The sequence below is a fragment of the Corapipo altera genome, unplaced genomic scaffold (assembly GCF_003945725.1).
Source record: "Corapipo altera isolate COAL_440 unplaced genomic scaffold, ASM394572v1 61, whole genome shotgun sequence".
Classification (NCBI taxonomy): Eukaryota; Metazoa; Chordata; class Aves; order Passeriformes; family Pipridae; genus Corapipo; species Corapipo altera.
The window spans coordinates 760,557-777,184 of NW_020884910.1; the positions used below are offsets into that span (position 1 = coordinate 760,557).

The following is a 16,628-nucleotide window of genomic DNA, read 5'->3' on the forward strand; positions in this document are numbered from 1 at the left end:
GATGGGTTTAGTAGATGGGTTTAATACACAGCCCATTTTGACTGCTGAAGACTGCAGTAGGGAATCTAATAAAACTCCAAACAAAGTTTACAAAGCTACAATTGTTCATATGAGCTGACCATCCCTGAACTGCCCGATGCATTAAGCCTAGATGAGTCCCAGTGTGCAGCTTTGGTGATAAAGAGGAAATGTCTTAAATTAGAGCTGCAGAAATAGTACCCTTTCCTTAGGAATAACAGTATTTCCTTTACAGAATTGTGCAAATGCCTTCCTTTCCACTGCTTTCAGAGTCTCATTTCAATCACCCATTTCAGCTCTTTTTTCACTCATTAGCACTACCTAGTCCTTAAGTCGTAACAGGCGAGCTCCAAAAGCAGGTCACAGCTTGAGCAGCTGAGCTTGAAGGTGGAGGCCACTGATGGTGGTAGGAGTGCTTCTCCCAGTCCCCTAAAGCAAAGGGCTAATCCTCTAGGACAGCAGGCACCAGGCTGGCTTGCTCTGCCACCCTGGGAGAGGGTGGAGGGGGAGGAACCAGAATCTGAATAGGTGAAGACACAAGGACTGCAGCATCCCCCCAACCCAGCTGGAGCACTGGAAACAGCCTGTGGCTGGAGGCCAGTGCACAAAAACTGCATGGCCTCCCCATGCAGTTCACACAAATCATGCCCTGGTTTGTTTTGTCCTCCTTAAGCAAACTCAGCTGCTTACTGCATGACAAGGACTTCCGTGATTAAAACAAAAAATTATTCTAAACCTTATTACACTCTTTTCTCTTTTTAATGTACTAATGCACATTAGGCCAGTGTCATTTTTCGTCAGTAGTTCTTTACCCTCTTCACCTCCTTCTCCCCAAGACTTTTACAGTCATGCTAAATGCCATATTGGAAAGTTGGCAGTAAGGAAGGCTCCTCCGCTGTTTCTCAGGAGATGAACTAGCTACGAACATGAAGAAGTTGTTTTGTTCAGCCATTTTATCCCAATTTTACACATGGACAATGCCACTGATGCAAAGGAAGATACTTCTCAATTACATTACTGAGAGATGAGCATCAGAGCCTAAGCTTTATTCCTCTTTCACAAAGTGCGGACTTGTTGTAAAGTTTCCTTCCAGTAAGACCCATTTCTTATAGTTTTTTTGTTTGGTTTGGTTTAAGTGAAGTATGCATTTTTCTAGGACTGAAGAATTTCTGGAAAAGACTCTGAAAAAAGTTGCTCTGGTGATTTTAATACTGGAGTGAAATAAATACAGAAGCAAGATAATTTCATTAATAATAGTGACCTAATCCAGGAAAAATCAAAATGTCAAGACAAAGAAATGTCTCCCTTTAATTGTAAAGCACTATTCAATCTCTTAATAACATCATAGACTGTGAAGGGAATTGTTCTTGAAAGACATTGTAATTAAAGGCTTGTGTGAGGGTTTAAAGCAAGTTAACAAATTGTATGTAGTCAGACCAAGCAATGAATTAGCATGTAGAATTTGAGTAACACACTGAGGATTTAAGAAAAAATGCGAATAGTGCTACAGTTTCATATGAACTGCAACTACAGTTCTAATTTGCATGGATGAAATAGAACAACTGAAGTGAATAATTGCTTAAGACACTCTGATATACACAAAAGCAAGGCCAGAAAAAAAGAGCAGGCAAAATATGCCACCTAGCATGAAAAAAAAATGTAGCTCCAGTCCTGGAGTCCCCAGAGACAAATCCATCTGATTTTGCTTAAGCAAACAATGTGGGGGGATGTCCTGTTTCAATTTCTTTTTTGGCCTCCACTATATTGTTTATCTTGAGTGCTCATCTTCTTGACAAATATATTTTCAGGAAACTATTCTTTTGCATTTCATAGCCCTGAAGAGAACCCGAATAAATGTGTCAGCTCATCAAGACTGACTTGCGGTCTCTGTGTAGCTGTATTTGAAGTCAGAGGTTCAGAGGGACCTGTAAACAGTCAACTGCAGGGTCTGGAAACTATTGGAAACAACACAGTGCACAAAAGAGCTTACTGCCACTAACCACCGCACTTAAGCAAGTTAGTTTGTTACACATTCATAAGCACGAGAAAGAGAAGGCTGACTCTTTTTAGATGCTTGACTTCTTACAGCATCACTCAGAGCTAAGTAAGGAGTTTCAGACCCATTTTGCAAGTGAGGAACTGAAGCAGATTTAGCAAAGCATGGCAATACCTACACAGAAGCCCCAGAAGCATATGCAATGTCTTGCAGAGGTACCCAAAGATTTAACTTCAAACCAGGTAGCATGAACACCCTTGTCAGTCAGGCTGCACCATCTGGATGCTCATCACAGGTTGGCTTGCCAACTCATTTCTACTCTTGTGCTGTAGACCTCATCTGGAGTCCTGAACTCCAGAGGTGTCCTAAATGAGACATGGGAACTGAGGGACTTTAAAACACTACAAGACACTCCACTGCCCATTGTTTTGCTTGTGTCCATTGCTTCTTTCCATCTCCAACAGAAACTGCAGTGTTCAAGGTGGAAGAAACTTGTGAGCGGCGGTTAGAATGTGCCAAAAAGCAGGAGCTGTGGAGTGACAGCAAGCAATATGTATATGTTGGCTCAGGCCTGCCTTTTCCATGGCATCAAAAGAAAAATGATGCTGTAAGTAACTTGCCCAAGGTCATAGAGGTAGTTTAGAACAACCTTACACGCATGCTTAAAAATCTCTAGTTCTTTTAAAACTTGAGCCTGCTGCTTGAGTGATGGTGTCTGGACATACCAGGTCAGGGCTCACAACCAGAATTCTGCCACCCCCTACTGCAGTCCCATGGTGTGAGCAAGCAGGCAGGATTCAATTCCAGCATAGGAGTTTTTCTCAGAGCTACTGCCCAATCCATTAGTTAACTCAACAATACCAGACAGTTTATAATCTCTCTTCAGTCTTTTTCAGAGATACGAGCATGTCTAAGTCTATCCTTAGGAATTCATTGGGAAAAAACGTAAGTCAGTATGTCCCTAGTTCTCTAGGCAGTGTGTCCTCATAGGAGACAGGAACAGTATTTTACATTTATAATTTTCTAACCCACTCCCCTCCAGCACTGCAGGAAAGAAAGAATATCTTAAGAGAACGGTAAACATTCAGCATGTGCCTGTTTCACCACGCTGATTCAGAGCATCAGCCTCACATTCAGAGACAGCAACTGTGGGAGTCCGTGTTCTATCTGGAGAAAAAAACATTGAGTTCTATCTGCAGAAAAAACCACTGACTTTTCTGGACACTGACACCTCAACTCATTTTTTATGCACATCCTTTGGCAGCCCACAGCTGAGCAAGGCTATAGAAATGCATTTTAAATTGTGGCAACCTTCAAAATGGGTTTTTCTTGAGAATCATCTATATCGTAATTACAGAGGCACCACTGCATTTCTTTAAAAAACAATTCAATTTAGGATTATTACTTTTAGTCAGTGAGCCATCATCACCAAGAGTGAATAAGGCTGAATGATGAGTAAGTTTAAAGCATCTTAGTAATGAGTTTAATACATTTGGAAGCCCTGGGTCCTCCCACGCTTTTTTTTGCACTAATTTGCTGTAGTTGGACAAAGATCAAAGGTAATAGTGTGTGTAGCCAGCACACAATATGCGTGATCACTTTGGTTAAATTCACAAAAAAGGCTAACATGTAACTTGTCCATGTCATCTTATTTGGCAAAAATAATAATGTAATTAAATGGGTTTAAGTACTAAAAACATATGTATCTGCTTACATTTATACTTTTCCCCCCTCTTTACAAAATAATGCTTTTGTTAGAGAACAAAATTCATGAGCTTCATATGTAACTGGTAGAATTTTGCAACTCAATTATTTCTTCATCACAATGGCAAGAGAAGCTCCAGCACACAAATAATCTAGAAGATTTATAGACCTGATTGCAGAGCTGATGCTTGGCCCACAGAGCTCCCTAGCAGGCCAACAAGGAGTAGTCTTTTCTGCAGGTATGAAGTGGGTTGGCTGGTAGCATCAGCTAAGCCACGGGGAAGGATATGAGTAGAACATTTACAGCCCTATTTCTAGCTAAACTAAAAAATCTTTGAAGTATGATATGTTGATTACATGAGCATTAAAAGCAAACTTCTGCAGGAAATGGGATCCACATGCATGTTTTCTTGGGAGTTCCTTGTAAAACAACAGTCAAGTCTGAACATAAGTATGTATTTTTAATGTAATAGATAGGTTTACGTTACAGGTTCTTCCCTCGTTCTCCTACTGCCTGTAGGTCTGTACATCAACAGAGACATCCAAAGTCTGCTTTCATTTAATTAAATGGGATCTTTGTCGCCAGTTGAAAAAAAAAAAAATCAGATATATGAAATAATGTCTGTTCTCATGACATTTCCAGCCCAGTTTCCAGGAAGACTTTGGGATAGTTTTGAATAGATAAAAAGAATGATAAGAAAAACATTTCCTTAAAAGAAAATAATTAAAGGAAAGCAACACTCCCACTCATCTTCCAACTCTTCCATCTTTGGAAAATTTCCTTTTAGCTCAGAGGGGCTAGACAAGTGAAGCTGTTCATCTGGGACATCCTATTAAATGTCATCATTGGCAAGATAAGATGCAGTAAAATAGACTCAAAACCAATCAGTGTTGTCCACTTCAAACAGGATACATTTAACCACTGTGATAATTTCTACAACAGAATACCAATATCAATAAACTAAGCACATGGAAAAGTTAAGACTCAGTGATACTGGTTATTCTGTTTAAAAATCAGAATTACTTCCCCTGCAGTCAAAATGCTACTATAACTGAGAATAGAATTTGGGCCAGTAGTGGATACCTGTTTACTTAGCTCCACAATAGCTGGCCAGGGTTTGGGCATTTTTAAGCTAATACAAACCAGAGTGATTCTAATTTTACTGCCTGGAAATGTAATTTCATAGATCTAAACTGACATTTGTTCCTTGCCAAAATATTTTGCACTGGCACTTAGTGTTGGAAAGACCACTTTTTTTCTACTGCCAAGAACTGAACAAAAACCAGCCAAATTATTCTGTTCTTAATTGAGCAAAATTCTCATTGTAGTTGTGCTTGATTAAGAAAAACGGGCTGCAGTCTATTGCATGGATAACTGCCTGGGTATATATAGGTTGAGATCCATTTTAAAGTATTTAACAACTAGCAAATTTTATACAGGTTACAGTTCTCATCAAAATTAATGGGGTTATGTCAAGTTACCTGTCTGCACAGGTGACCAGTTCCCTGACTGTTGAATTTCATGAGCTTCTAATGTTGCTAATTGTTATATGGAAGCAATTAATTGAATTACTACAGAAAAATCTGTTCCAGATCATGTAAGGTTTTTCTTTGTAATTGTGGAGGCCCGTATTACTGAACTCTAGGAAATACCCTTTTTTTTCTTTTACTTTAAAAAATAGATATTCACCAGTACAATTGATGCACAGGCACTGGAGGGACACAAGTTTCTCAAAGTTACAGTCTCTTCTGCATGTAGTTTTCCATCATGTCTGTTCAGGTTTCTGCATTTTATCTGTGTCACAGATCCTCCCAAGGAGAATTACTAGACCTTCATAGTCAGGAGGTTTCATAAAATATTAAACTTCAGCAATTATTTTTAGCCTGAGGCAGTCAAGGGAAAACTAGCCAGCAAATTCTTCAACAATATTGCGTTAATAATTTTGCATTTCCAAATGAAAAATAAGTAGGTTTGTCTTCTCTTCCATAACAGTTATCACTAGGTTATGAATGCCACATCAGTGTTTCATGGTCATAATATACTGATGACTGCAAGTGAAGGAAAACACAAATCTCTCCCCCTGCTCTGGATGACTTGTCATGGCTTAGTCCTCATTTCAGGTGTCACATTTAATCAAGATGAGGACTTCATTCCAAACCAAAGACGTAATGGCATGAAATCCTTACCAAAAGAAGAAAAAAATTATTTTCAACAGACCATGGTTAAGGGACTGCATTATCTGGGGACTAAATATAAGTAGAAGGTAGAAGAAAGGATAAAACAAGGTATAGGTATTAGTAATAAAGAGAAGGCAGATAAAACAAGAAGGAATTCAGGAAGGAGAGGCATGCGTAGAATTAACAGCAGTTCTCAAAGGTGACTAATGAGATTTGTACACACATTAGGAGATAATCCAGTCTAGAGCCTGAACAGGCAAAAAAAATACAATTGCCAAAAAAGATGAAAGACACCAAGTTGGAGGATTTTTTTTCAATTTTTCAGTGATTTTCATTACTGGTGTCGCCTTTTAGGTTGAAAATGAAAAGAGGAGGGTGATAATCTATTTCTACAGATACTATTTGAAACATTTAAAGGCAATGGCATTGTCATGTGACAGCAGTTTGTACTTTTTGCCCACTATGTCTTAAAAGAAAAGACAAAAACTCTCCCTAAGTTTGCCTTGCTTCGCCTCTCTGCATGTTATTTTCAAAAACCTGTAATGAAAACAGCATCTAATGAAAGAGCAAACATGGATGCCATACAATCCCACTGATTATAAAAGCTCTTAGATTTTTGTCCAGTACAATCAGTTCTGATTCATTATTAAAGCTTAAATTGGTGACGATGGAAGACATTGGATTACCCCTCAGTTCCAAGCAGAGCACTGTTAAATCTCTGGTATGTCAGTTAATTCCTTCACACATTCCCCTCCATTCTGAATCCAGCTCTCCTCCAGGTGCTTCTTCCTTTGCCTGCCATGAAGCTGCTGCGCTCTGGGGTCCCCTCAGTCAGCAGTGTGAAACAATTATGCCACCACATAGATGCAGAAATACCAGCAAAGCTGACTTGGGAGCTTTTGATTATTTTATGGATTGTTTCATTTGTGTGCATATGGCTGCTTCTAGCCTTGACATTTAGTATTCCTTTAGCAGTAAAATGCTCCTACTCTAAACACAGCCAAAATTGCACCCTGTGTCCAGTACTGGTACTTGCCAAAGTCTCTCTGAAAGGTTTCTGGAGCTCACAAAGCTGCAAACACATCTTTTGAAAACATTAGCCCCTGGATGACTTTACTAGTAGAACTTGTGAGTACAGTCCTTTAAGGAGCTCATTCCTGTAGGATCTGATCAGCCTTACTGTTTAACTTATTGAGAATTTTGCAACAATTTTCAGGGAATACTGCTCAGACCTAAGTAAAAAACCCTCTCAAACTCTGAGCCTGTGGGCTATAATTATGTACTCAAGAACATCTATTTCCTTAGCATGGTTAAACAAGCCTGCCACAAAGCAGATTAGAAGTATTTCTATCAAGAATACATGATTTCCACTAACATCTGAAAATCTGAGCAGGTTTCTTGACCAAAGACAAAATTAACTTGGAATTAACACAGGTGCCCCATCTCAAACAAGACACAGAAATGAAAATCATTGTAAGCATTGCTGATAGACACTCTGCTGTTTGGAGAAACATGATACCCTTTTCCTTGATAGAGAAATATTACCCTAATGGATTTAGTTTTGATTTTGGCTGAGCCATGGCCTGTAGGTAGCCATAAACCTTTGGTTCTGATGTTCAGCACTAAGGATCTGGTGGACAAAGTTTGTGGGGAAGGATATGATGTCATTTAAGTACACTGATTTTTCTAATGCCAGATTTTGTGAAGTTAGTCATTGTTGACCTAACTGTATCATCTGTTAGTCATTGTTGACCTAACTCTATCACCCCGTACACGCCTTAACTACTCCTTTGCATAGATACAAAAATAATTTTTTAAAATACATAATTCCTTAAAAGTAATCCAGATTTTGAAACAAAAAAGGAGGACTGGGCAGGGAATGGAGGCCTTAGTTAACTGACAATACAGGACATAGAACCTTTCAGATACTAATCCATGATGGGAAGTTTGCATCTGGCTCCATAATGGAGTCCACATACCTGAATTAGATGCTGAGACTCCATGCATGTGTGTAAGTTAAGTGCCTCAGAGGGGGATTCACAAAAGCCACTGTTTGGGGAGCTGCCTAAGCCAGCCAAATAGGAAAAGTGTAAGATTTCAGTTCATCCTAAATCCTGCTCTCTCCTGGGTTTAAGTGCCTTTTGGTGAATGAAGTACAAGCGCTCAAGTCCCTTTACTCTCGGTTCATAGCTCACAATACTCTTTTGTTGGCAGGTGCCAAATTTTTCTTTCAAACTCGGTGCAGCCCATCAGCAGTGTTCCTTGCACTGAGGAAGAGGAGTCTAATTCCTTCCTTTAGCAGAAGGCATTTAAGTTCATATTTCCTACCCCTTAGGCATGCCTGAGCCAGCAGGCTACAGGCATCAGCTCCCAGGAGGTAGGTAGGAGCTGGCAGAGGTCACAGCAGACCCAAGAAGCCACAGAGAGGAGGGAAAGCCCATGAGACCATGTCTGAAAGACTGGGAGGCATCAGTAGGCAAAGGGAGCCTCAACTCCACACCTGGCACTGAGAAAGCTATGGGACCAGTGGGACCACTACTTTGGGCAGGATTTCAGTGATGAGACAGAGATCAGGCAAGAGCTAATCAGTACCTGATCAGGGGCTTGGATTTCGATTATGGATTGAAGTGCTTTAATTCCCTGCTCTAAACCTATATCCTTTCAGCCCCAAGTCTGCCATGTAGTTCTGCAGGCAGCTGAAGGGAAGCTGGTGTCTGCCTTGGATCCAGCTGAGCAGCAGGGTAGCAGTGTGTTTGACAGCCTATCCCCACTGGCACAGCCCCTCATCCTGGATGCAGCACTGATGAAATAAAAGTGCCGACTCCCACTGCGGCTATTTTATAACCATTAGCCCTGGGAGTTGAGCACTGACCAGCTTTGCAGCCTGAATATTTGCTAGTCTCACAGTTATCATGGGTCCAAATGGCTGCACTGAACCTTTCAGATTGTTTCTCTTGGAGTAGAGTTGAGAGACCTGAGTGAGTGACTGATAGTGTTTGCTCTTCAGCACTTGGCTTTGCTTTCCTTTGGCCTTGGTTGGGTTGTTCCAGGGTGACAAATATGGTAATTTTAAGTCCTTTAAACCACAGTACATTGGATTGCATATAGGAAATTAATTTCCCTCATGACATTTTTGGAGTTTCAATGACTATATATTTTCATGGATGCAGGATAAGTGTGTGTGAATGGGATGGGGAGGGTCTTTCATGTGTTTCAGAAGTGTCCTTTTTCTTCTATGTGCTTTTGAGAGACGTAGCAAACATTTGTTATGAGTATTCACTGAATCAGACCTATAGGGAGTACTTCACAACTCAGGCTGTCATGCTACCCTTGTTTCTGCACTTGCACTCGTAGAGTGGGAACAGAGTGGTATCTGTGTAGGCCTGTACAAGTTACACTTGTTCAGAAGTAACAATGATTTCAAGCTTTTCCTCCCTGCCCCTCAACTAGTCAAGTGCTTATGTTGCTGAAGCACACTGAACTAAGATGCATTTTCTTACCTGCTCCACAAGAGGAAGAAGGTCATTATGGGCAGATCTATTCTGGCATGACACAGGGATGTGTGTGTGCAGTTCAGCCATGGCAGTTAGAGGAGTGCACTTGAGTTTTCGGTGGGTTTTGGTCATGATTTGCACCCAAGTTCAGATTATGAAAGACATACATTGGCATATCCACTGTCAACCATCTAGTGACTTCCACCTTCATGTCTGCCCAAAGGTATGACCCAGAGCACAAAGGGTCTTTCATAAAAATTAAATTCCCAGTTTTGAAATAATTTTAACCAAGTGAGTGTTCAGTTGTAGTTATTGTTTTCTTAGTCTTCATCAAGAAAAACAGCATAAAAATAAAATAATTCACCCATTTAGGAAATACGATCACAAGGTAAGATCTGCTTGATTTTGTGAATGGAACAGTATCAGGTCATGATTAGCACATCCTAACAAATACAACAATATCTGCAATATTTTATAATAAAATAGGAAAATAACTGTTGGTAAATAATTTTAAAACATGCTCCTGATTTCTGTCTGGGTGGAGTAGTCTAGTATGTTTAACTTTCTAAGGTAAGATTATTTCTTCCACTGTTTGAGCAAAGGTAGGAAAAGTATGTAAAGGGCAGGAATTCTTTTAATGGCAAATAATCTTCCAATAAAAATTGTCTGAGAGGAAGTTTTTTCAAGAAAAATATTTTACAGACATTTGTTATTGTTTTCATATCTCCCTTGGACTGGGTCTTTGGAGTTCCGGGAAGCTGCAGAATTAGAGCACAGCAAATAAAAATAAGGGAGAGAGAGGCTGCTCTTTCTTTCTCTTGACAGGTTCATCAAAGCACAGTGAACGGAAATATTGCAAATTGCAACAATTCGTCTCCAAAATAAAGCCTCCAAAGCCTTTTGCTTTTATTAAAAAAAAAAAAAAGGAAAAAAAGTCATGAAATAGCATGAGGGCAAGAGCCAAGAAAACACATTTTGTACACCATCAAAGTGAGAAAAGGAACAGAAATGCTGTGCCGTGCCAGTTTCAGACAGAGGCAATCAAGCAAATTTTATGGCAAGAAGACAACACATAAGGCCACAGGATTGCAACAGGAGTCACAGAGAACAATAAATTATTTCAAATTAAGATCAGGCCAAGCACTTCAAGAGTCTGGCACACATTTCTTGCTTTATAGTGCAGGAATTCCCAGGATTGTTAAAGTAAATGCTATAAGGGGTTGCAAAGCCTGGAGTGTGATCACTACACAGGGGCACATGAAATAACATTTCCTTATAACCAAAAGACTTCAGCCAAAGAATCCGTGCACCCAGAATTAGTCTCTTGTTCTTAATGAGATTTCATGATCTTGATTCCTTGGTAGGGTCTAACGTCTCCCATTTAGATCTGTAAAGCACTTATATTTAATCAGAATGTATGCAGTGCTAAAAAGAGCTAAAAAGTTTTAAACTTCAGAGAAGTCCCTGCTTCATCACTGATAACAAAAAGCTAAAACTTATCTCTTTACAAAGAGCCATCCCTCCTGCCTGCCTCAGGCACTCTGTAGCTGCCAGGAGCCCTCACCTCCCAAAATGTCCCATGGCAGAACACTGGCCAGACCTCAGTGTTATTAGCAGACAGACACCTGCCTTTCCCAAAGCTGTGGCTGGGTTCTATCCACCCTGGACACAGTGCAGCCTTTTCAGCTCAATGAAGGCATGGTGACAGTGGCAGGACGTCACACCACAGCAGGGTGCTGCGGGTGGCCCACAGGCCATGCAGGGCAAGTCAGACATCAAGTGGCACTGGCAACTGAAATAGTACTTGCTACAGCCTCAGGATCAAGAGAAGCACAAGAGCAGCTTTTGGCCACTTTCCCCTGGTCTCCTTAGGTTTGGCACTAAGTATACCTTAGACTGAAAAGTCCACCCTGCATGAATATTACAACTGCAGGCAGCTCTACTGCTTTATGTAACACTTAAACTGATAAGAAGACAGATTATCTTCCCTGACACATCTGTAACAATCAGTCATTGTCATTACCAAGAACACTTCTATAATCAGGATTTGTCTTTCTTTTGTCACCTCTTGGGAAGTGTTTAAGAAAAATACACACTCTAGCACCTAGCTGTGTCTTGCAGATGCACATGTAAGCTTTCCTAAAGGTATTGAGATCTAGTAATTCACAGAATGTTCCCTCTCTAAGCAGTCCTCCCAGACACATGTAAGAAAATTTTAACCCACACTGTATTAGAATAAAATATACATAGCTGGGGTTGATCTTTCGTGCTTCTTTAGGACTCAATGCACCTCCACAAAGACAACAATTTATTTTTTCTGCTTTTAGTACAATAATGTGATTAATCAAATGAGGAACTAAGAGTTCTCTGACCAGTAAAACTGACAGATAACCTTCAGAATAAGATTCTGGCACTGGCATATATTTGGGCAAAGATTTAGGATGTGCTTCAGTTTACTGTCACAAAAAGAGATAATCTTCCCTCATTTCTGTCTACCCCTACACATCTGATGAGATGGAGCATTTCACTGATTAACGAGTTTAACAGTGAACTGTGCAGAATATTTACTTGTCATTCAGAGCCCACTGCTAGTGTATGGCCTGTTCACAAAGCTGTAGCTGGCTGAACCAAGAGGTAGTGAAATGGAAACTTTATTTACACTTTCACCAGCGAGTCTAATTCATAGCAGCACCGCCTAAAGGCACTGCTTTGGATTAAAACAGCAAAATGCTGTGATACACTTTGCAAACTGTTGTACCATGATAACATGCAAACAATCGCACCATAAAAATTTGGGAGGGTTCTACTGCACGCAGCCAGCACAACCTGTCCCAGGGCAGAGTAAGGCCAAGAGTGACGAGTGACAGCTGAGAAAGGAGGTTTCCAAAGAAAGCTTGCAGTTCCCTGTTCACACTGTTCTGCAACCAGAAATCACCATAGTTCATTATCAACACCTCGAGGTTCAGCCTACTGGATCACACACCTCAGTCTGAAGAACATCACCAGTTGTCTGTCTTTGCATTTATTTTGGGGTAGTGGATTGGCAGTAGATGCAAAGCGTTCTTGCCAAAACAATCTCCATACCAACAGCTCTCTTAGGAAATGGTTGGTTGCCTACAAATGCACTTCCATGAAAACCAGCCTCCTTTCCAGTGGGCTGCACACAGCAAACCTGTTACATCTGATAAGGCAAATTCCTTGGACAGTGTCATTGCCTTTGCCCCACAGGGAGCTCCTTCTGCAGCACTGGGTAGCACCATCACTTCAGAGAAGGAGCCCTCAGTCCCGTTCCCACGTTGAACAACCAGTCTGTGCTCAGATGCACTGGTGGCCAGTCTCGGGCTCGGCGCCAGGAGGGCGGTTACGTGCTGATAAGTGGGGAGGCAGCTCTAGGCTTTGATCACTTTGTGTGTTCCACGTTATTGGATCCAGGTTTGTGTGCCTCACGCAGCCGGTCGCTGAACCGGGAGCTGGTGACAGTTGCTAAAGTGCCTCCATCAATCTGCCTGCCACCAAGACTGTAGGCAAACTGCCCAGAAGAGAGCATTAGGCAGAGGATTCAAGTGCATGCTGTATGGCAGAGAACAGGAAAATGTATTCAAAGGCAGGTATTTGCTAAATCCTACCTATAATTAATTCTAATCCCATAATTAAAGTCGCATGCTTTTCTGCAAACATTCCCCCACGTTGGTCCTTCATCCCCACCCCAAGGTCAGACACTGATTCGTGCAAACAAGCACATGCCACCACGCCAGAGAGCTGCATCCCCGGGGACTGTGGTCACCCAGCCAGCGGTGCCCAACTTACTGATCCTTGTCACGGCTCCCTGCCATCTGACTCCAAGTAGCTTTCAGGCATTTTCCAGCAAACAGCATCTGGGCCAGATCCTCAAAAACATGCAAGAGATGAACTCCCCTGGAAATCAATTACTAGCACCAGGCATCTTAATATCATCGTAAATCATGAGCTTCATGTTTGTGTTGTGTCAGCAGAGCCCTGTGCCTGGGAGTTAGGGATTATGGAGCTGCCAATCTAATCATGCCCAGGTTTGCAGAGAGAGAAGGAGATGCCTACCCAGGCCCACGTAGGTAGGCTCACAGCACACTGGGCATAGGGAGAAGACTAAAGGCAATCTAATTATGTGTCTGCATGGGCTAAAATCTCCTTCTCATTGTGACTGCCTCCACTCCCAGGACATATTTTCACATAGATATGCACATATAAATACCTGCACACAAGCAACAGATACAGGCCCACATGCAGAAATACACTGTTTGGAAGCAAGAAACATGGGAAGTCCAAGGGTGCCCACAGAGAGCTGGGTGAACATCCAGACTGAGCCCATGAATGAATGTATTTGCAGAAAGACTGGAGCAGAGGCAATTGCTTCATCTTTGGAAATGCATTTACAAATGGATAACAGAGACCGCCCCAGGAATTGCAATAGAAGACCATATAATTATCAGTGAAGCCAAAGATAGCTTATAGCTGATCATCATTTTTTAAGGTGAAGGCATTTATTTAGATGTTTTCACACTTCTCTAAGAAAGAAACTGCAGGCACCATTTTGAATTAAAAAAAACCAAACAACCTAGAAGCAAGCCATCTGCCACATGTTGAATATTTCCCATTAGCAGCAGGTTTATGCATGCATGCATTTTAAAATGTTTATTATGACAATACTTGTTATGACTGCCTCAGATTTAGTAAATACCACATGATAATCAGACACAGTTGTTAGACCTTGAGCAAAATATGATTTATTTTTAACATACTAAACAATAGCTATTTCTTGGTAATCTAAACTGAACACAGACACTTGAGACTACTTGGTTTCCTTGGAAGGGACAGTAAAAAGGAGGAAGGGAAAAAAAATAAACCTGATCTCTGTGGGATAGTTTCACAAGAGGCAAGAAGAAGGATTACATTTACCATAAATCCTACTTTCCTCCCTACTGAATGCACAGGTCCTTATAGACCCTTTAGCAAGGTAAACTATTTACCTACTCAAGAACAAGTACAGCTTTCAATGAAGTTGCAGGCACCATTAAAAGCAAAATTATGTGGAACCCCAAACCTGCTTGGGCCAAAGTCAGGCACGGAGCAACTGCATCCTGCCAACAGCACGGCTGGGCCCTCGCACAGGGGCTGCGCTCTCCTTTACTGTCCTCCTGCTCTTCGCTGCTGAAAATAAGATTAGGTCAGTGTAGCTAGTCTTAATTTGTGTTATGAAACTGGTTAGTTTTCAGAGGAAATCCCTGTCAAGTTATATTTGGTTGCCTTCACTCCCTGCTTTTATGTGGAGTATGACTGAACTTGCAAAAATAAACCCCCTACCTTGTATTTAACTAGTCTGCTAGCAAATTTGAAAACATAAAACAACATAGAACTTTTTTTGGGCACAGAAAGGCAGAAGAGTGCTTTATATGCAAGCGGTAATGTGAGCATTAAATGGCACTCAAAACTCTTGAGTATATACAAAATGATTTGGCAAGAAGGTTTAGTTTATTCCTGCCCTTGAAAACATGAGTTACCGCTAAAATTCAGTCTCTGTACAGTACAGGGAGAAACCTTCAGAAAGTACTCACTGACTGACAGGTTAGTCCTCAAAGGAGTTAATGATCCAGAGATGAATTCTAGCTGCCATGAAGTTTTGAAACAGTATCTTTGAAAACTGTGGTGGGAAGTTCGCTGCTCAAGTCACCTACACAGTGGCACTGGTGCTGAGAACAACAATCAACATTTGGTGGACTTTTCACACCCCTCACTTGAAGTCACTGGATAGGAATAGCTTAGTTCACTACAGGAACTAAGGCCTTGATAGGTACTTTTCTAATTTTGTGCTAAAAATTCTTCTAAGAAAATTAGCTGTCTAACAGAATTAGTTTACAAATGCTGAAAACCCCCCCAACTTATATGCCCAGTGCTTAATTCAATGCTCTTCATGTGGTGGAAACCTTAACAAAAATATGCATGGAGTGGGGGTGTGCACATGCTTGCAAGTATAACTGAGTGATTTCATGGATCCATACTGCAGGAAAGAGGAACAGTATAGGTTGTTTCCGAAGTAGCACCACAAATGAAAACTGAAAAGAAATTGCTATCACTTTGTGAGGACTTCAGCTCTCTCTTACGAGCCCTTCTTTGAGTTCCCAAGAGCTGCCATGTACCTCTGCATATGGAGTGGGGGCCAGCCAGGGAAATCCCCACAGAGAGTGACTGTGCTGCTGACCCATCAGCTCTCTGCAACGCCGTGCTGCTGCTGCTCCTTACGTGTGGTGACACATTATTTGTGATTTCCATTGAGTTACGCTGTTCCTGCATATCTCTATATGTCAAGCTCACCCCAAAATTAGCTGTGTTCCTAACCACTTTTGATCTTGAGTCAAAAAACATCCTAGAGAATTTAGCTTTTTATCATCAAATTTTTTAGTGGCACTCTTCTGGTAACAAAATCTCTAGAGTCACTAGAACTTTTATTTTGCAGAAGTGATTTTCCATGTGGAAACCTGAGCACTAGCAAGACCATCCCCCCTTGCAGTGGACATCTGGTCCTGCAGTTTCAGGCAGCCCCTATGGAAGGGACCCCAGGGAAGAAGACTTCAGGTCACTGAGATCTACTCATGCCTTATGCCTATTTGGTAAATACAGCAAAAAGCAAGGTGTGGTAAATTAAGCCCATAGGAGTAGTCTCTGGCTGAGTCTCTTAGAGGTTCTGAGATGTGGGTAAACTTCAGCTAAACCCAACATTTGTTGCAGAGTGATGACTTTCCTGTAAGAACCAATAAATCAAGATCTGGCTTCCACCTTTTGCAAGACCACCTATGATTTCAAGTCCCAAGTGGATGATCATCACTCTTTCCATACATTTTTTACATAATTAGGCTAAACCAGCCATTATTTTTTCACACCAACTTAAGAATTTAAGAATTATGACTGCTGGTACATTTTGTTTTGTCTTCAGTTTCTACTGAAAAACTCAGTCAGAGGAAGGTCCTTTCTCGTTTTCTCAGGAGAACAGCTCCACCAAAGAGATTATTGAGAAATGTTTTCACTTGAGCTTTGCCCATAAAAATGTGTTTTTTCAGGGACTCTCTCTCACCCACAAGACCAACCACATGCACTCACACACAAGCAGCTGAACACTGTGGTTTAGGTTAATATTCCCTCATCTTCAACAGGATTGTCTCACCCCAGGTAAAGCAAAATGTTTATTGTGGCTTAATTTGAATGACTGG

General features: G+C 41.1%; 2 protein-coding genes across 7 annotated transcripts in view; one reads left to right on the plus strand and one right to left on the minus strand.

Annotated features, from left to right (window-relative positions):
• COL8A1 (collagen type VIII alpha 1 chain) overlaps positions 1-16,628 on the plus strand; it is an 87,350-nt gene that overhangs the window by 62,593 nt on the left and 8,129 nt on the right. The gene's annotated exons all lie outside the window — the stretch shown is intronic.
• ST3GAL6 (ST3 beta-galactoside alpha-2,3-sialyltransferase 6) overlaps positions 12,397-16,628 on the minus strand; it is a 58,302-nt gene continuing 54,070 nt past the window's right edge. For all 4 annotated transcript variants that reach the window (XM_027653403.1, XM_027653402.1, XM_027653405.1 and 1 more), the window contains 2 exons: positions 13,198-13,277; positions 12,397-12,960 (listed from right to left, as the gene is read on the minus strand). In XM_027653403.1, the coding sequence (XP_027509204.1) occupies positions 12,888-12,960; positions 13,198-13,277 (153 nt within the window). In that variant the 3' untranslated portion in view covers positions 12,397-12,887. The remainder of the gene's footprint in view (positions 12,961-13,197; positions 13,278-16,628) is intronic.